A 21,166-nucleotide genomic window follows, 5' to 3' on the forward strand; every position below is an offset into this window, starting at 1 on the left:
GCACCATTTCTAACCAGATTTACTTGGTGAAGCTGTTTGGTTGAACAGGCAGATCTGCAGTGCTAGCAGGCAGATCTGCTAGCACTGGGGCCAAGCTCTGAAACTGAGGTTGAAACAGACTTTGAATCACATTCTGGTGGCCAGGTGGTCAGTGCTGACACCTACGATGGCTAGGCCCCAGCAGGCAGTGAGGTTCACCTCAGCTAACTGTGGCTTTGTGAAGGTTTGGTATAAATGAAGCTTCTTCTGTTGTAAGTTAAGAGCATGAGGACCTTGGGAGGGTGACTTATCCCCTAGCTTTGGATGGATAGGTACATGCCACCTGAGTCCTGATGCATCCGTTTGGATGCAGAGCACACAGGCAGGTAGGTTTGCTCACTTAAGCACAGTGTGGTCCTGCTTCATCAGATGCTTTTTGAAGGACAACCAACCTTTCATCCTTGTATGATGAAGATGATGTCTCATTTGGGGCCTGAAACAGTACTGTTGGTAGTAAGCTGCCAAGTGTAATAGTTAGAGCTGAGTGATGGGAATCCATCATCTGACTTCACTGCTCTACTAGAAATCCCTAGAAAGGCATTTTGAGACAAGCTTCTCTGAGTTATTCCATTGTAGGCATCTTCATTACACAAGTAAAAGTATGATGAAGATAACGGATTTGCATTGGATTGACATTAGTGACGCAGATTGTAATCTGAACCACAGGAATTTGGTGAGAAGAAACCCAAGAAAGAGCTACAAAGCCAAATCTTCTGACTCAGGCATTGTAGTTTAACTGCTATAAAATCCTCTCATGTGCCCCATGGAGTGCTTTTTGGAGGAAGGAGGGCAAAGAAGCTGTTAAATACAGCTTTCTGCATGAAACAGTGAAATCTTAAACAACTTTAGGCAGAGAAGGCATGGGAAATATGAATCCAGCAGGTACCATTCCATCATTCCTAAGCAAGAAAGGGATGCACACAGCAGAAGAGCTAGAAAACTTTCCACGATTTCATCTGGGAGGATTAAGGAGTCTTGGCAATGGAGACTTGCATATTGTGGTGTAGTATTTTTGCTAGAATAACTTGAGAGATCTGTGTCTAGGTAGACTGCTATGTGGAGATGCTCCCTGGCTCAGAAACCTTAGTTACAGCATGTCACTGTGTGAAACAGCATGAATGTGTCCCTGAGCACATGGACAGAGTTGTCCATATTATTGAATGGTTAGAAAGGTTGATGGAATCAGTTTAGATGGGACTATCTAGCTATCTCCCATGTGATACTTGGGTGTGTTTTACTGTGGGCCAGGCACTTGTTTTACCATATTACAACTGCTCAGGGACCACTCCCAGCAGACCACTGGGAATGTTTTGGAAGGCAAGAGGTTTTAATGGTACAGGTGCAAACTGTTTCATGGCAGTTGGCTTTAGTCCCGGACAGTTCTCTTGAGTGTGTTTGTTTATTACCATAGATGTCACTGCTGCAGCTATGTTAACATGATGCTGTGCTTGGGTTACCCCAGCATGCCGATACATTGGTGTAGCTACCTTGCTTGTGTGATTCAGAGATGTGGCACAGCCCTGCTTCTTTCCTGAAGAAACAGGTTTATCCTGGTTTCATATACACCATACTCAGTAACTGCAAGTTGCACTAGCAGCTGCTTACTGGTATTCAGTGGGCTATTTCTCCTGCTTTGGTATTTTGAGACTCTGTATTCATAGTCAACATTGAGTAGTGTGTGATGGTCTCAGAGGACTGCTCAGGATCTTTTGTGCTCCTGATGGTCTTACCATCTCTGATAATACACAGTCCTGATTCTTCAACAGTGCTAGTGGGAATCAAGGTCGCACATTTATCTCAAGCTTCTACATTCCTACTTTAATGTCTCTTGACAATTTCAGAACTCCTCTTTGCTGGTGGCTGACTATTGAGCACAGATTCTTTGCAGACTGATTTGTCTTTTGACTGAATGATGAGCCCTCCTTTTCAGTACCTCCCACTGCTTCAATACCCTTTCTGATCATGTTTTTCCTCATTATGTGCCTATAAAGGGAACAGGCCTCCATTTGTTCAGTTTCTGTCCTGAATATCTATTTCCTTTTAATTCTAATGTAACATCTACCAGAAGAAATAGCTTGCTGCAAGATCACATAATTGGCCTGGAACCCCTGAGCTCCAGTACAGCCCCAGTCTACCACTATTAAAGCCCATGAGTACCAAACTCTTCAGTTATCCTCATGGGAAAATCCTCTTCCAAGGGAACTGATAGAAGCCAATACTCAGGATGTTTAAAACAAGGATGGAAAGAATGGGAAGGAACAAAACTGCTTGATAGCCAGAGAGTCCGTGTGACTCAGGAGATGTTTATTTCGGTACTTAAATTTTCTAATGCATGATCTTTTCCAAAGGAATGTTTGCTGTGTATTCTGGTCTAAAAAGCATAAAAGGCTTACAGAAACTTCAGAATTCAGTATTCTAAATAACTGATTGTAAGGGGGAAAAATTTTTTTTGTAAGCCAATTGACGTGCATGACATGAATCTGACTGGTTTGTGCTGATGTTTTGAAAATACTAAGGATTTTACCAACACTGTTATTTTTGTTCTTAAGGACTAGATTCAAAACAAATTCTAAGAAAGAAAAAGTTGAAAGGAGGAAAAAGGTGCTTCGGGTTGCCCCAAAGAGCATATTGAGAGACTTAGATTCCTTCCATTTGGTTTTAGGCGTGTAGCCAAGAGTCCTACATTAGGAATGTGTTTTCTGTAGGCTTCAACTCTAGAAAACAGCTAGGGAGAGACACACTTTAGACCTCTCTTTTTTATTGACTGTAGAGGAAGCTGAGGGAGGGTACAGTCCTCATTTTGGCATCTGAGGTTTACATGAGCCTTTGAGCTTAATTTTCTTTTTTTTTAATTCTGTGTATGTTTGTTATACAACAAACATGAATTAAATATTACCTTGAACCTTATTAGAATTACATGAAAACCCCAATACGATTCTCAAGCCTATTAAAATCTGTCTGTGCAATTAGTCTCCACACTGTTATCACCTCCTTTCTCGCTTCCCATCTATTTATTTTTCCTATTGTCTCATTTTTCATGTTCTGCCTGTACATAGATTGCCACTTCCTTGGTTCAGGACTTATTAATTCTCTATGTCTTATGTGCCTGCAGCACTTTGGGATAATAAAATAAGAGTGTGAAGTAATAGAACGCTGCTTCTACTTGCGGTAAGCAAAAAGCAAAATGTTGTCTTGCTTCTACCTAAAATCCAAACAGTGCAGATTCATATTGAATTAGCCACCAGCTGCTGAGCACAGCTACATTGAAGGACAGCCCAGGGCTGTTTTCAAACAGAAGTACTGAATAAATGAATCCTTTATTGGGATGCTTGGAGGCAGCTGGATGTATATTGCTTGCCTCTGGGCTTCTGAACAGTGACACATTACACAGTTTTTGCACCCTTCCGAATATACATGGTGCCAAATGATACTAATGGGACTTGGTGTGCAAATACTGTGCAGCTTTATGGCCTGCACTTCACTACTTAGCCAGTCTCTGGGATCACTTCCCCTTGGTCTCTGCTCAGAGCCAGACCAGCAGTATGTACATGTCCCAGCAGTAGCAAGATCTCCTCTGCTCATGTCATTACTGCTTCTGCCTTTGCCAGCTACTTGAGGGTCCTGTGGGAGGTGGGTTGAGGAATAGCTTTTTGTTCATGGAGGAGGTGCTACTTAGCAGGTATATATGGAGTGACTGAGAGGGGCTACTAATGACCTAATTCTGTGGTCTCTGCCATGTGTGACGAAGATGTTTCCTTGCTCCCTGGCATTATTGAAGTGGCTGGCGGTGCAGGATTTAGTAAAGAGTGAGAGACCTATAAGCCCCCATCAGCAAGCCTCTCCCCAGCATTACAGACCTTTCTCAAAAACTACAATAGCCTCATGGTACTTGATGGTATTGGAGGATTTTCTTTCACAAGTATTGTGAGAAATTCAGATTGTGTGATCTTTCACTGGTCCAGCAGGATCATGCTTCATGGTCTTTCTCATCTAAATCAACAGCCTTAGCATCTGATCTGCAGAATACTGACTGCTAAGCACAGGGCTGCACAGGGCTATGAAGTATTTGGATGAGTATAATTGCTTTGTTTCTTCTGCAGAGATATGTCCATACTAAAATTGAAAGCTGCCATCGTAGTTATGGGGGGTTGATGTCTGTTATTTCCTTAGATGTCTGAGACCCTAGAGTATGAAGGTATCCTGAAAATATGCTTCGATGGTATCTATTTCAAGACAAATATATTGGGAGTTAAGACTCACATGTTTTTTAATTTAAAGCAATATTGCAAACTTGATGCAAATATGCATATAAAACAAAGTTTGAATTCAAGAACTGTGTTACAGCTCCCCAGAGAGTTTGCCTGTTATGTTTAGGGCACTGCAAGGCATACATGCAGGATGTTAACTGTGGCAGAGAGCTCTTTTGAGTGGGGTCTAGTTTAGGGACCTAGTGAATGGTGACATGGAGTCTGTGTGACTGTGATCTCCAAAACCACACACTCTGAACTCATAGGTAGGGCCTCAAAGTGGAAATGAATCAATTTTTAAATATTCAGTGATGGCACATTTGTTTTACCTTAGCATTTCTGAATCTTTAGGGCATAAATGGACCATGTTTTAATCATCTCAGAAAGGGGTTTTCAGGAGTTTGGGGTTATATGCAGAAGCAAAATTTCATTGCACAAAATACTTAACTGCTCTGATTTTCTCACGGGTAATCCAGTGTGCACTGAAGTAGAACAATGGGAATATGGTTATATTGAGAGATGTCTTGAAGAGAAAAAGGGTTTCCTAAAACAAAAAGCTTTGTCATCTGAATGTTTATAATTTGGTACTCATTTTGTGTCTTCCCTGCCAGTTGTGACCAAAGAACAATAAAAATTTTGCTATTCAAGTAGAGTTCTCTTTAAGAAAGAAAGAATCTGCAAAGCAGCATTTAGAGGACATAAGATAAGGAAGAAGAGCAGGGTCAAAACCTAGTAGACTTCTTCTCCCAGCCTGTGCCTGAAGCAGCCTATTTTTAACTTACAGAGTGTCTTCTGAGCTTTAATTTTTATGCCTAAAGTTAGGTAGCATGAATAGCCATCAGACAAAACCTCAGTTTACTTTATGTAGCTGTTTTCAAAATTCATGTTAGATGCCAGTTCTTCTGAGCCATGTTCAAATCCTGTTACAGTTATTATCTTAGCACAAAAATAATGCTAAATGGGTGTTAAGCTATTTTAATATGCCATGTAACTTAGATTTGGTACATTTTTCATGATCTCTTTTAGATTTAATATGGTCTAACCAAAATCTTTGTCTTGCAGGTCTGAGTACAGCCGTATGTCTTCTACCAGCAGTAAGTATAACTTTGATATTTTGTTTAAATGGATTCTCATATTTTCTTTTATTCTGGTTGCTAATTTTATTAATATCAACCTAGTGTCATGATGAAGTTAACTTTGACACAGTTAAGCCCCAATTCCTTCTCTTTTTTGGTCTGTGTCTAGAAACAATATAGAAAATTCAACTGATTTGATATTGATGATCATAATATGAGCCATGTGTAAAGTCGTAAATAATGGAGCTCACAAGAATGCAAGAAAAATGAGAACAAAATCTATAGACACCGTGTGGCCGGTGTGAATGGGTCCTCCGGCCAATTGAGTTTGCAGTGATGGATGTCACTAGAGCTGGGGGATGCAGGAATAATTGAATGCTTATTGGAAGCTGGTGGCAAGGAAGGACTTGAGAGTAAAATATGTGAAGCATTCTCTGATATCAAAGATTATAGATGCTCTAGTAAGCATCACAGTCTTTCGAGACATTTACAACAGCCAGCTGAATTTCAGGTTATCTGACTGATAAAAGTTGAATCCTGGTATCTGGATTATCCTTTATTTTTCAGCAATACAAAATCACATTTTTAAGGAACAAGGAGCATTTCTTCAGTCCTCTCTCTGTCCACTCCAACTATTTTCTTAGCTGTAGGACATACTGTGTCCATAGCACTTTAAAATATAATACTACTTATTCAGGCACAGTTACTAGTATCTCTTTCTTGTCAAAGTGCAAGGTGATGTCTGTCTCCCCGATTCACACATAGACATGATCTTCACAAAACTTCACAGATGACAAATTGTGTTTTATAATCTGGATCTTTAAGCACCGTGAAAATCAGAGGGGAAGAAAGCTGCCAGTTTTTTCTCATTCACACATTCTGGCTGAAGTGTGGAGAGGGTTATTTTCCATCTTCCATGGTCTTCGGTGGAGGGCTTTTATTGATTTCAACAAGAGCTGGATCAGAGAATGTTCATAATGTCTGGCTCCTGAGCTGATGTGACTAGCAGGGAGCTCTCTGTCTTTCCTCCATCTGCTCAGTTTGTGTGTGTGTGTCTGAGAAAGAGAGAATTTAGTGTAGCTTTTTTCTAAATTCTGTTGTTTAAATAGATTTCTGGATTCCTGCTGCCAGATGCAATTTTTTTAATGATTGGGAGGCAATTGTGATTGTAAAAGCATATTGGATTTGACTAGTTACACCAGATGTGTGCCCTGCCACCCCCACAGCTCACACTTTTGGGTGATGGCTCGGGAATACGCTGCCAGCTTCCTCCTCTTTCTGGGTGGTGACTTACAGTTATTTGCCTTGTAGATGTGCTTATTTGGCAGAGAAATACAGAAGACAAGGTGTGAGGTATTTCTCATCTAAAACTTTGGGTTTAATCCCTTGCCAACTTTGCATGACTGCTGCACATTTTACAAATAAAGGTGACATTTAAAGGTAACATAAATTACAGTTGTAAGTCTTTGTTTTTATTTTAAACAAGACGTCTGTAAGGATTATTTTTGGATATGTGGCAGCTACAGTGTGTCATGTTAACTGTGGTCACCTCAGTGTCTTGCTGGCCATGGCTGTCCAGAATATGTGGGAATTACAGTTGTATTTCAACACAGTAATTTGTCAGTACAAGGAGGTATTATCATTCCAGCAAAGACACAAAAGTTCAAGAGATGGGGCAGTCTCCTTCTTTCTCTTTTCTGCTTCCAAGGCAAATTATATTGATACAGCTTCACAAGTAGCAGTGTTTAATTTAGCATTTTGTGGGGTTTGTGTGGTAGGTCTAGTCAGACGGTGCAGGAGTAACAGAAACAGCTACATAAGAGTATTTCAGTAAAATAAAAATGCTTTCATGTTACAGGCTGGCAGTCATGGGGTGCATGATGCATTTGAAGAAAAGAGTACTGAGGAAGAGCTATTAGGGAAAAAAGGTGATTTGGCCATTTTAATTTCTTTGGGGAAAAGATTTAGTAACTGGTATCATTCATAGCACAAAAAGCAGCCTAATCAATGATACTGTTAGGCCCTAACATAATACAAAGTAAACTGTTGTAAATTAAAAGGCAAAGAATTTCCATTACCTACATTACCTACAGCTGCTTCAGCAGAAGCTCCTGTTCTAATGAAGTGGAGTTTACCTGAACCAGAAAGATTACAGGCCTATTTGGTTTTGCAGGAGTCTTAGTTGGTCATACCAGTGAAGCTCCAATTTCAGTGTTTAATAAATGAATAATCTTCTAAATTGTCCACTGGACAGCAGTTTTCCACAAACATGCCAAGAAAAGGATAAGAAAGATTTAGCAGGTGAATTAACTACAGCTGTCTCTGTCATGTGTTGCGATGACAGCAGCTGAAGAAGCTGCAGGACTTAGCACCAATGCAAAAGTATACAAGAACCCTAGACACCCACCCCCCCCCCCCCCCCCCCCAGTCAGAAGTAAAATCTCATCAGCTGCTAGATGCCAATGGAAGGATCATTCTGTTACATGTATTATTTCTTGTACTTTTTTCCCCCTATGCATATGGCAGCAGTTATCATTGGCAGGGTATCACTTCATCAAAGCCCTGCCTGGTGGGATGGTTGGACCTTGGGTCTTATTCAGCATCCCAGTTCTTTTCTCTGCCCTTGCATCCCAGCTTTGGGTAACCCAAAAAACCTTTTTACTGGAAGCATCCATCTAACATTTGTGGTTTTGTGCAGTGAGTACTTTGGGAAAGAGTACTCAAATGTGCAGAGTGTGTTTATTTCGGCAAGAAAATGCAGCAGTTATCTGCTTTGCGACCTCTGCCTGTTGTCAGGGTGACTGTGTGCCACTTTGTTCTCATTGAACAGAGTAAATAGGCCACACTAACCTGTCTGCTGGATGCTGAGTTTTGAGTTATTACAGCTTTGAAAGGTTCAGCAGTGTGATTTGAAGAAAGAGAAGTTATAAATTACTTTTGACATTGTTTTCCCTGAATCGTGGTGTGTAGAGCCACTTTTCCCTTTGTTCTCTAGCAGGAGGTGTCCTTTGTTTTATTAGGATACTTTGCTCACTCTTGTGCTCTTCATTAATCTAGGAAATGTATCAAGCTTGGTTTTGCTCATATTTTCTATTACTTTTTCAATTACAGTTTTCAATTACCATCAGGGACCTCTAATCCTATATGAGAGGGGGTTGTGTGAGGCACTTTACACACATAGAAGAGACCTTTACCCAAGGTACATAATACCAAGATATAAAGACCATAGGTGGCATATGGATACAGACACTTGGAATCACAAAGAAATAATTAATTAGTGTTGGTCAGCACAATAAGCAACAGTCTCTGCACATCAACATTTTAATTATCTTCAAATTGCTTTGAGATGTGTTTCAGGGATGATTTTCAACAAGGGAGGAGGAGTTTTGATGGGGGCTGCTTATTTCCTCCTTTGCATAATCTTTGCATTTATGAAAATGGCTCTTCAGAAAGACCCAAACCAGAAGTGGGCATTTTGAAGGAAGATTTTGTGATTTGTAACATTTGAAATATCCCTTATCTAGTCAGCTCTGGAGCCAGTTTAACCAGGTTGTCTTAGAAATAACTGTGGAAGCAAGTGATTTTATTTTCATCTCCTGACGTTTTTCAGCTAGGCAATCAGGAGGGAGCTGCCTGGATACACATTTGTGCTGTTCCAGCTAAGTCATTAAACAAAACTGGCCCTATGGGATAAAATGCAAGTATGTGACAGACTTTAGAGCACCTGAGATGGTAAAACCTTATAGCACGTAGTGGTTCATGATGTGCTTCTCAGTGGGGTAAAGGGCTTGTCACTTACCTGCTTTGTAGTTGGAAAGCTGGTAATTTGCCTTGCCATGCTCCCCTGCCTTTCATTTACCAGCTGGGAAATGATTCAGTCCTTTGGAGGTGTTTTTAGATTGTTCATATTCTTCCATGGTAAACCCAAGATCTGGGATATTAAAATTTTATGTCTGTGTTGCAAATATTTCCTAACCCATGGATTTTCACCCACTTTCTGGTTCTAAAATTTTAGCGCAAGACAGTTTCTTTTGGCAGATTTACAAATACGTGGGTTATTGAGCATGTTTCCTTTCAATATTCTTTTTTTTCTGTTGGTGTTCTATTCCTCTGCTAGTATAACTTCCAATCTTTGTTTGGGGATTTGGTCAATGTTTTGTCAGTGTCATCTGCATCAGCTCACTGGGCTGGGTTTGGACTCTTATTTTCTCTACAAGGGGAAAGAGTCCCTATGTGCAAAACTTGCAGTCTTTATGGAGGGTTGGTAAGGGTAAGGTTTCTCTTATTCTTGATTCCAGAGGCAGGGTGAGGTGCTAAGTCTGTATCTTACCTTCATGCACCAGGTGTGTATTGAAAGAGGCTGCCCTAATGGCACTTTGGATGGTAGATTTTATTTCCTGAGTGGAGTCTGCTCTTTGTGCTGGATCTGGCAATGGGAATGGGAATCTGGCAATGGGAAATCACCAGCACTACAATACTTGCTATTTATGAAAAGCCCCTTGAAACCTGCATTTGTGTATGTACCCAAACAAGTCCAAGACATCCTTTTTCTTTCAGACTTACTCCTTGTCCTTTTTTTTGCATGTAGTCAAGTGACAATGTTCAAACAAGATAAAAATGGTTGCCCAAAAGATAGCACTGTCCTGAATTTGAGGCAGACCTGTGCTTTCCTGAAGCTGTGTTACATTCTTTTCCTGATTCAGTGCTGTATTTATCTGCCCTCATTTTAAGTAACTGTGTTTACTCTGAAGCCAGATGTGATGCTAGGGCTTCATTAGAAGTAGAAATTGCACATTTGTGGACCTGAGGATCAATCAAGTGCCAGTGTAGTCCATCAGGTAGGTTGTGAGGGGTGAGTGTTAGGCCACATGTCCCATCTGTGCTTGTAGCTTGCCAAGGCTCTGTTACATGACAGTTTTCACACACTTCCATACCATGTGCATGTAACAATATGCTGCCTCTCTCTTTAGCTCTTTCTGGTTTGTCTCTTTTTCTCTTCCCTGCCAAACCCCCAGCATCTGCTTCATGATGTTACCTGGCAAGAATCTTCCTCTTCCCTCTCTATTTGATCTGTTAGATTGTAAGTACTATTGGAAGAAAATGTGAAGAGGAAAATGTGCCCTTGAATAAAACAGATCATAGAGCTAGCCTGAGCACTAGGTCCTTTACAGAGGAGAGCAAAGTCAGCGTCTCCAGAAGTTCTTCCATTTCTAATTCTTAAGAATTTTTTTACCAAACACTCCAGAGACCAAGAGGACACATCTGTCAAAATGGGCACTAACGGAGCTTTTGACAAAAAGGAGGTAGCCTTCCTGGTTGCAGGGATAGTGGGAGCTACAGGAATGTAAGAATCTACAGTATTATGGAGGTGTATAAGTGCCTTGTAACAATAGCGTATGGAAAAATGGCTTCCAGTTACTTGTGTATCATTTAAAAACCTGGCTGCCTTCACTTAACTGTTAAAGTTGATGACAAATAACCAGGACCAGGAAAGGGGCTAGGTTTGATTTGGGCTTTTAAATATTTGTCACCAAGCTAAAATTTCATAATGTAGTTGCCTATTGTACGTTAGGTTAGTTCAAATCAGTTCTGACCCAGCCACTGCTGGACTGGGTATCTACTGTTTCTCCAAACAATATAAGTGTAAGGTTATAATTATATTATTTTACTGCATACAAAGATATATTTTGGTATATCTTGTGATATACAGGTTGAGAAAGTTGGGGCTGTTCAGCCTGGAGAAGGCTGCGTGGAGACCTCATAGCAACCTTCCAGCATCTGAAGGGGGGCTATAGGGATGCTGGGGAGGGACTTTTCATTAGGGACTGTAGTGACAGGACAAGAGGTAACAGGTTCAAACTTAAACAAGGGAAGTTTAGATTGGATATAAGGAAGAAGTTCTTTACTGTAAGGGTGGTGAGGCACTGGAGTGGGTTGCCCAAGGAAGTTGTGAATGCTCCATCCATGGTGGTGTTCAAGGCCAGGCTGGACAGAGCCTTGGGTGAGATGGTTTAGTGTGAGGTGTCCCTGCCCATGGCAGGGGAGTTGGAACTTGATCTTTAGGTCCTTTCCAACTGTAGCTATTCTATGATTCTGTTATTCTATATTGTTTATGTCCAGAGAGAACTGTGATGCTTTTCTAATGGCTGGCAACAAGCTGTATTAAATACAATCATAAAAACAATTTAGAATAGACTTGCCAGCATCATGATGCATTTCCAGAAGGTGTTTGTTAGTATAAAAGGAAGTCTTATTAAAGATCTTTGATGAGGAAAAATGAAAGAGGAAATGGAACCCAAATAATGTAGAGCTCTTAGCCTGAAGCATCTGTCAATATTGCAGATTCATGTGGTTTGTATAGCAGTGAAATCTGAAGTGTCAGCTTCTATGGAAAATACAGGGAGCATATTCTGCATATCTTGCTTGGCCAGTTTATGCTGCTAGAGGTACAGAGCAATGCTGTTTCCCACTGAGGTTGTGGAAGCAGGAAAATGTCATTGCTACATGCCACCTAGAAGTCATTGGATGTGTGAAACACGTTTATGTAGCTGCTTATCATCAAATTCCACCACAGTGAAAGAGCAAGCACTTGTGTAAAGCATAGAAAAGTATAGTGCTGAAACACAGAAAGTTGAGGTTGGAAGGCATCTCTGGAGACTGTCTAATCCAAGACCTCTGCTGAAAGCAGGGGCAGTGAGAGCACATTGCTCAGTGCAGTGTCCCATTTTGTTTTGAATATCCCCACAGCCTTTCTGGACAATCTCTTCCAGTGAGTAATAACCACAATAAAAATCATTTTTCTTATGTTTAAACAGCATTTCCTGTATCTCAGTTTGGATCATCCAGAGCAACATCAGCAGATCCCGTTGCTCTCCAGTCTCTAATTGCTTCTCTCAGCTGGATAATTTTTAATCAACTTCTTCCTGCTTTGCTGGTATTTGATCACACAGTACCATTCCCCCTCCCTGCCCCGCCAACATCCCAGTCTCATCCACACATGATGCATCCTGATTTTTAGGAGCTGTAAATAGACTCTTGGCTATGTCAGGAATGGCATGGAACTACCACTGCTGCTAAGCACCATTGCCTGTAAACCATGCTGGAGATGCTGGTGTTGAGTTAACCTTGCTATTTGCACTTTTACCTTTCAAGAATCTGAGGTTAGGTTGCTGTTCTAGTAGGTAGATAGCATGTTGAGGTTGGTCTTACTGCACATGGTTATTTAGAAGCAGAAGGAGTAGAGAGGAAACATGCCCTTGAAGACATGACTAACAATGGCCAGTGGCCTGAGAGAGAAGATAAAAAAAGAAATGAGGCACAGTCATGTGTAAGAACATGCACAAATGGATGTGTAACTGTGCTTGAAATCAAATCTAGATTTGATTTTTGTATGCCAAGTGTGTGGCATTAACCATAAGAATGCGCATCCCTTGTAAAGACTGAAGTTCCTGTTTAAATGTACCCATGCATCTCTGTTCTTTGTTAAAATCAGAGTTCCACTCTTTGGGATCACACCAAACTGTGTGTCCCAGGGTTAAATTACTTCCTACTGGCCTAGTCCTGGCTTTGGATTTTTGTATCAAGGGGATAAAAGTGTACCCTAAACAGTTACTGGAGCAGAGCTATCAAAACTCTGATGTTGTTGTTCTGTATGTTATTTTCTGACCACATCCAGTCAGGTTTTTATGTTGTCATATAGATACAGCAGATATAAACTAGAGTAGTTGTTAAAAATAATAATAATTCGTGTAGGAATGACAATCTGAATGTTTTTTCTAGCTCATATTTTAACATGCATAGTTGTAATCAAAACCATATAAGCAAATATTTCCTTTCTCATTATCAAGTGTGATCCAGAAGCATAGGAAATCTGTGATAGATACTGAGGTACCGAGTGCCACACAATTCTAGTAAAAATTTACAGGAAAGACTATAGAGAAAGTCACATTGGATTAGGTGATGTGGGTTGAATTTCCTTCTTTGGAAGTGTTACATCTGCTGTCCCAGAAAACCACAAGGAGCTAGGCAGCTATTTAATGGGTCTTCTACCTTAAGCAAGGTGTTGCAGGAGAGATAGTGGCATTCCAAGTCCAGCTGGTTCAGTGATGAGGATAATTTGGAAATTGTTGAGACATCTGTCTGAATTGTTAAAGCCCAAAGAGGGAAGCTAAAGAAATAAATCTATCCCATGGCAACTCCTGACTCAGAGGCATTAATTGTGGCAGAAGGAGAAAAGCCTTCTGACTCACTGACTGACTTCACACTTGTGAAGGCTGAAGCTGTTAAGGCAGTTTCTACTAAATGAGTGCTGTTTTGACAATGCCAACAATTAGTTTCTCACTTTGTGGCCACAGCACATTATCATGGTGTATTTTCTTTAATTTGAATTTTTAAAAATAAATAAAATTTATTTATGCAAGCTCAGTGGGGAACTGGAATATTTGTAATTGGTGCTTGCCATGTTCTAGAGCAGCGGATGTCCACTGCCTGCTTCATTTTTCTTTGTACCACATATTTGTTGATTAATAGTATAGGAAAAAAATATCTCTTATCTGTAATGTCTAAAAGGTTCATGAAATAATTACCAGGTGGCTCCTGGCTGCCACTGTATGGGATGAGGTTGAAGCACCAACAACAAAGCATGTTTTCTCTTGCTTCTTTTTTCCACCAGCTGGTGTGGAGTAGGTATTTTGAGCCACATTCTGCTGATGGCTGAAAGGGTTATGAGATTCAAAATACTTTTCCACTTCTGTAGAGTCCAAATAGTTCCTCTGCTGTGATGCTAATATTGTTGATTGCCTATGGAGACACAAACATGGCAATGCTTGACCATGCCTCAGGGTTCCATCCCATATTTTATTTAAATGTGTCGTGAGTGTAACTGCTTTATTGTGGCTTCCGCCTTCTCTCTGGCTGGGTTTTCCTGCCAGCTCTTTGTGGTACCAGGAAGGTTTGTGCAAAAGTGCAAACTGATTAGAAGAAGAGGTCTGTCTGAAAACTAACATCTTTAGCCAGATCAGTTCTCTGACTGCTACCAGGAGGCACAATCCTGATTACTGCTTGTCTGAGGGCTTCTTTTCAGTCTACTTGGAAAGCTGCTTCAACTTGCATCTAGATCTGACACATGGGAAGAACTGGAAACACTTAGCTGGGAATAGTAAGGGTAAGAGTGCCAGCAGTGAAGTCTTAAATTGTCTTAAGCCCATCATAAAATCACACTCTCAGTTAACTAGAGTACATTGTGTGAGGTATGGAGCTCATTGCTGGACCACATTTGTAAGCTGCTCAAGTGTGCAGCGTTTCTTGGGTATTTTTAAGGCTATGTTCTTTCTGCCCTTTTATAAAAAAAACGTGGTTTTGAGAATCTCAGCTTTACATAGCAGTCAGATTTTAAGAAAATACAGTGATTGCAGTGATGACTTTGAACAGTATGGGGCTGGATGTAGTTTGGATGATAACATGTATTGTACAGCTTTTAATTTATTGGTGATTGCTGATGGGAGTTTTGCTGAATTACTACACATTGCAACTCTGTACAGTCTGACACTGATAGCGAAGATCAGCGTCTGGGTTCTTGCCAAGTGCAAAAATACATATCTTTCTTTAGGAAAATGTTATTGGGGAAGACAAGAATTTTTGTAAAGCTTAATCCACATTATACGAACAGTATAAAATAACAATAAAACAAATTAACATAATAGTCGATAATTAATAATTAATGCATCTTCCCTGTATTTCTCCACTAGACTGAATTTAGCAACAATTTAGGCTGTTAATCAAGTCCCATGTCTTATGTTGGTGGCCTAGGCCCATTTGTGCCAGTAGCATCACCAAAATCACCGTGGCAAATCCTGTGAGCAGCAGGTCATGATTGATTGTGCTTCAGTTCCTTATTCAGTGTGTTCTGATCATCATTTCTTCTAGTGTGTTTCTGAAATACATAGAATGGCAATTGCCAGCTCTTTTCCATAGATGAGGAGTATTTTTAGGGTATAAAAAATTTTTTCCTTGCTGTTTCTCTTATGGGTATTGGGTATCCTGTGAGAATCAATCTCTGTGTGATGTTTGATACCCTAGATGGGCAAAGAGAGGTAGAGTGAAGGCAGTTTGAAGATGCTTAATCATGTGAATCTGTTCTGTGTCGTGGACACAGATACAGACTGAGACACCAACACAGCTCTTGAATTGTGGTGAACTGTATGGGGAGGAAGAGGGGAAATGAGAATAGCTGACACTCAGGAGAATATCCCTGAAGGTGTGAGTACACCAACACTTTGCTTTTCTACAAGTTAGCAGCTAAATCTGTAATTGAGGAGAATATCGAAGTAAGACTTTATTGCTTCCCAGAGTATAAATAGATAATTTAAAAAAAAACCAAACCTGAAATTCTGATCATTCCTCACGCCGCTGTTGCCAATGTAACGTATGGTGTCAACAGCATATTTTGAGGGAGGAGAGCACCAGGTTGCAAGAGAGCCATGCAATAAGAGTAAAGAGCTCATGGAGAAGACTGCAGCATTGGCAGAAAAATCCTTATCTGGATAGGGTGTTTGTGAGGAATTGCCAAGCCATTTGCTTGCTTGTAACCATGGTGTGAAAGCACCTACTGTGGACTCCTACAGTTTGTCTGTCTGAAGATCCCATACACCTTATTCTCAGAGTTGCACCCTTTCTTTGCTTTGTATTTAATATACTAAAGCACAGCCTCTTCTTTGACATGCCTACAGGATGCATAAAGCTTTGGTAGAAGACACAGGCACAGCAAAAAGTCTGTAGTGTCAAGGACATGGGATTACACAGCCAGAAACACAATGTGGCACTCGCATCACTTCTTTTTTAGCCTGTTTTTGAAGGGAAACATGATGTGACTGTGTGACATCTTTCTTCACAGGGACACCAACTTCCCACAGGTTTCATCAGAACTGGATGAAAGGCAGTGGGACAAACTTTAGTCTCCATGGAGAAAAAAGGCTGCAATGTGAGTTCAAGCTACCTCTTCTCATAACCTGCAGCTGGACAGTCAGCCCACAGGCAACTTTATATATAGTGTGAACTGTTTCTTTTCTGCCAGGTAGCTAGGAGATAAGTGAGAAAGCTGCAGTACTGTGAATGAGGAGATGAGGGAAACAGGGACTGAAGAGTGTGTCTGTGACCTAAGAAGTCATGGATCCTTTGCTTTGCTATGAGCAGTCAGCAACCTGACTAAAGAAGTCAAAGAATTTGGTTGTGGAGGATGTAATGGAAGATTTGACAATCACATAGTTCAAGAGCCATAACCCTTCCATAACCCTCATCACAAAATCGTGTCCTATGCATTGCGAAAGTGATACATCAAGATAAGATACTAGAACAAGAATGATCTTCAGGATAAGCATGTACACACAAAACTTTCCAATTTCCAATTTCCCTCCAGTTTTAGTTGCATGGTTGAGGGGCCCAAGATGGAAGTGAAGTTGCTTGGTTCCCACTACACTTGTGGACAGAGGATGGGCTTTATCTGAGGTTTGATTATGTCTCTCCAATGGACTACAGAATACAGAAGGAGCCTAGAACAGCCAGACTACTGCTAGAGGGACATCTGTCAGGTGCCTGACTTTCAATGGGATGACTCTGGACCATAATGGTTATGTTTCCTATGAAGAAGATGGGGGTCATATGGTTCTGAAAGCAAGCCAAGGTGGCAATCTTGGCACCATAGACCATATGACTACAAACAGGAGAACAAATATCAGGGGGAAGTTGCATGACCAGCTTAAGATGTGTAGCTACACAAGTAGCCACACCAACGTAAGGGAGTGAAGAGGAGCTATCCTTAGGCAGGTCAGGGGAATGTAGCTGGTGGGGGAAGGAATGAGAATTCACACTGTGCTGTAGCACGGCAGGGAGTTTAGCAATTGCTGCACCATCTAACACCAAAGGTATCACATGATGAGATTTGCCATTGCCTTTCCTTGATCATGCAGGGCCTCTGTGGGCATTAAGGTATTACTTATTGATAAGATTCATTCCCACAGGGTTGCCTGCATGCTGTAGGGCAATGATACCAGGTAAGAGTGTTCATATTAATGTACCAATGAAAGCTTTTTATCTCCATCAGGCAGATAATGGGCTTAATTTTCCAGCTTTATTTTTTATTAATACTACAACAACTGGATAACAGTACAGAGAGACTATATCATGTACCCATCTGAAAGAGTATTTTGCCATGCTTGTTATTATGCTGGGCTTCTGTGCAGACTACCTTAGTATAGATGAAGTTGTGAGCACCCTAGCACCGCTATCTCCATTAGAGAAAATTCAGCTTCAGCTCTACAGGAAAATGCTGTTTTGATGGGGGGGGTGAAAGAGCCTGTCACTGTGCTGTGCAGAATATCCCATTTCTCACTGCTTCTGAACATCCTTCATGAGCTTGAGGTGGTGTGCAAAGCAGGGCATGCTGAGAAGCAAATTATCCTGCAGCCCTGCATTTGTCAGATGCTATTAACAGCAGAGAAAGAGAACGGAGAAACTGGTGAATCTGTCACATCCTGCTTGTTCAAAAGATTATTGATGATGCATAATTCATCAGAGCATTGGGTTCTGCTGCCAGAAGTGTCCAGTTGCTGCTTCTGTTGCAGATGCCCATACAGTGATGCTCCTTGTTTATGAAAATAACCTCTGTCTTTGTGTCTGCCCATGAACCTTTCAATTAATACACCTAAAGCAGTCAGTCTTGCCTTGGATTCAGATAAAATGTGAAGGTCCTGTTCAGTGAGAAATGGTACCATCTTAACATTTCTTTGTGGAAGGAATAGGACTGAAATAGGGAAATATTAACATTTTCTTTGCAACAGAAATCTTGTGAAGTTTCAATTAGGAAATATTATAGTGCTTTTTTTCTGACATTATTTATACAGTCATTTTTCATTCCCACAGTTAAAATATTTTTATTTATTAACAATGAAATAATATGGTCTGTGATGTTCAGTTTGAATTATTTCATTGCTTCCTGATAGCAATTATTTCCTGAAAATAAAGTACTACCCAATGGGAGTTGCAGTTCAGGTGTTTGGTGCATTCACTCTGACCCTCTCCTATTGCCTGAGTTACATCTCTTGCAGTGCATCATGCAATTTGGTCAAATGAAATGTGAAATCTTACTTCCTGATGCAGTGATAAAGAAATCTAGTCTGTATGGTTTAAGACTGGTTCAGGCACTGGTTCCCAGGAAGCAGCCTACCACAGCAGGAAAATGGAAGTTGGTGTTGCAGGTCAACAAAAAAAATATTGATGTCAAGTATTTATAGGTTGAATCCTTCCTCCGAGTTTCCCAGATAGAAGATTGAAAATGTTGGTGGCTGGAAAATTTAAAATACTGGCTGAGTTTGGAAAGGCACTTTCCCATGCACAAACTGGAGCTGGGATCCAGTCTGCCCAAAATCTCTCTTTTCCAGAGCCTCCATCCTAGCTCACACACTTGCCAGGTTTGCCTAACCCTGTATATAACCCTTCATTAAGTATTTCCTGGTGAGTCTGAGAGGTCTTTAGGTCCGTATCTTGATTCACCAACTCAGGGTTACGAGAGACATTTCCTAAGAGCTTCCTAAGCTCTGCTATGTGCTGGTTTTAGGCAGTCAGTGGATTTCCAGCCAAGTCCACGGGAGAAGCCTGGAAAATGAGATTTGTGTCAAGACTGCTGAAGGTGGTGACTTCTCCTGAAATAAAAAAAATGGTTGGAGCACTGCCTTGAGAAGTTACAAGTCTTCATGCAGGGCAGCTCCAGCAGCAGTACAACCTCTCACAGATTAAAGAGGGACCAGCCTACCAGGTCTCGGCTGGATAACCCAGTATCCATTCTGCTGGAGCCAGGTGTGCAACAGTCCTGAGGCTAAAAAGCAGATGCAGGAGGGAGGCTTCTCTAAGCTAGGGTTATTTAGGTGTCATGGGAGAAAACTGCTCATTTCTTCCAGGGACATTTTGCCTCTTGTCTGGTTTAATGTAAAATGCATGCATACTCCTGGGAGAATGAGTTGTAGCTCCAGTTCCCTGTACCTCCAGATGAGCCTAGCTACTTCCCAACTGCTAGGGTTGCTGACCTGAAGTTACACCTGCTTGTGCCTGCTATGGGCCAGGAGCATTGTCTTCCTGGCCAGCTGCAGCAAGGATGGTGTTACCAGATACTGGAATCCTTATGCACCTCTTGAGTGGTGTCTGTGCCCTCAACTCTCCACCTCAAGGGAGCAGAGCACTTGGCCCACTGCTTCCCACTTCACCCTGGTGTCACCAGATCACCACTGTTGTCATAGCCCTCTTGCTAGGCACTTCTGGCGAGGGGAGGACTGGGTAGCTCTGGATGCCAAGACAGTTGTCTTCTGAAGACACCACTGCTCCCTACAGAGTAAGGGGGATGGCAAGGAATTAGGGAGGCAAGATCATCCTCTGCAGGTTTTTCAGAGACAGCAGCCTCTCTCTACAAGCCTAGCAGGTAGCATAGACAACTGGCCTAGACAGACAAGTACCTGTCCTGTCTGTCCTCACAACAAACAAGCTTGAATTTCAGTGAAGTCATACGAAATGAGGCAGCTGGCACAGTCAAACTTGACAGCACCCACTGCTTTCTGTCAGATTATCTTTCTGATTAAAACATCCTGGTTCCCAGGCAGGGGAAAGAAGGGAGGAAGAACCACAGGGTAAGACTGATATTCTGTTTTACAGGACTTTGTTTTCTCCATTCAGCAATATTGCATCAGCAACAAAATAAAAGTAATACATAGAAAAGGGCCCAGTCAACTCCCAATCATAAAATATCAGGACACCTTCAGCTTCCATCTTTAGGATCATCAGGTGAGACAGCCCTGCAGCGTTTGGGCTGACAGTTTGCTTTAACCTGTCATGGGTTGTTAATGCCACCTGACAGAGGAGTAGATAGTTTAGAATTATAAAATACCGGTAGCAGTTACCTCTTAGCAATGTTAATGCTTTGCCAACACAAAGAGAACTAATCCCCATCTGTCATAGGAAAGAAAAAAATGTAAAAGCTGTGAGAACAGTGGAGCTTATTTTCAAATGGATGCCTCAGCATTTTAATATTTTCTGTGGGATTAACTGGTAACACAGGAAGGCTAATACATATGCAAAGCTTTCATTCGCTTCTGTGACAATTTGCCAGGGGCAAATTGAACGGTGTCATGAGAAATGGTGTCATTTCCCCCCTTCCTTGTCAGCTGTAGCAAAAAAAAACTTGTTAGTAACATAGAAACAATTTGCAACTTATCATCACTTCAGGGGAACTTTCGCTTAGATCCTCGCCTCATATTTCTGCTTTTCTTATGTTTCTCTTTTTCTTACCAAAACAGAAAGGTCTGCCATTTTATAAGCACAGAAGCCATATAATTAAAGGTGTAAAAGTGTTGCAGTAAAAGCATCTTTACTGGCATAGATACTGAAGCTCTGTCTGTACTGATTTGTTACACTTTTCTGCCTTCAGCATAGTTGCTTCTAGCTCAAAAAAAAAAAAGGGTGATTGGTCTCCTGTACATATAACCTTAGATCCTGAGGATGGCTTTGTGCCACGCTCTGGTGCTCTGCTGAGGCTGGCTCTGCAAGCATCTGGTGCTGATGGGCACAGGCAGCAATGGCTGCAGAATACTAATGCTAAGGCTGGCTCCCACAAGGCTCCGCTTTTGAAAGATGCTTTAGCCATTCAGCGTCCAAGCACCATGCTGAGCAACAGGAGGGCAGAAAAGCCATGCTCAGGGATTCCTTTTTTCAATGCAGAGCAAGAAGCTGACAGAAACGATGTTTCTGCTTCACACTGTTGTGCCC

The 21,166-nt window shown here is 41.3% G+C and overlaps 1 protein-coding gene across 1 annotated transcript in view; it reads left to right on the top strand.

Annotated features, from left to right (window-relative positions):
- The window catches only part of FAM124A (family with sequence similarity 124 member A), a 142,800-nt gene that overhangs the window by 105,956 nt on the left and 15,678 nt on the right, over positions 1–21,166 (top strand). The window contains exon 3 of the mRNA XM_061457406.1: positions 5,349–5,380. Coding sequence (XP_061313390.1) covers positions 5,349–5,380 — 32 coding nt within the window. The remainder of the gene's footprint in view (positions 1–5,348; positions 5,381–21,166) is intronic.

This window comes from Pezoporus flaviventris, unplaced genomic scaffold (assembly GCF_033815535.1).
Source record: "Pezoporus flaviventris isolate CSIRO_AGI_PZ_B2104156 unplaced genomic scaffold, CSIRO_AGI_Pfla_v1 ptg000025l, whole genome shotgun sequence".
NCBI classification, from domain to species: domain Eukaryota; kingdom Metazoa; phylum Chordata; class Aves; order Psittaciformes; family Psittacidae; genus Pezoporus; species Pezoporus flaviventris.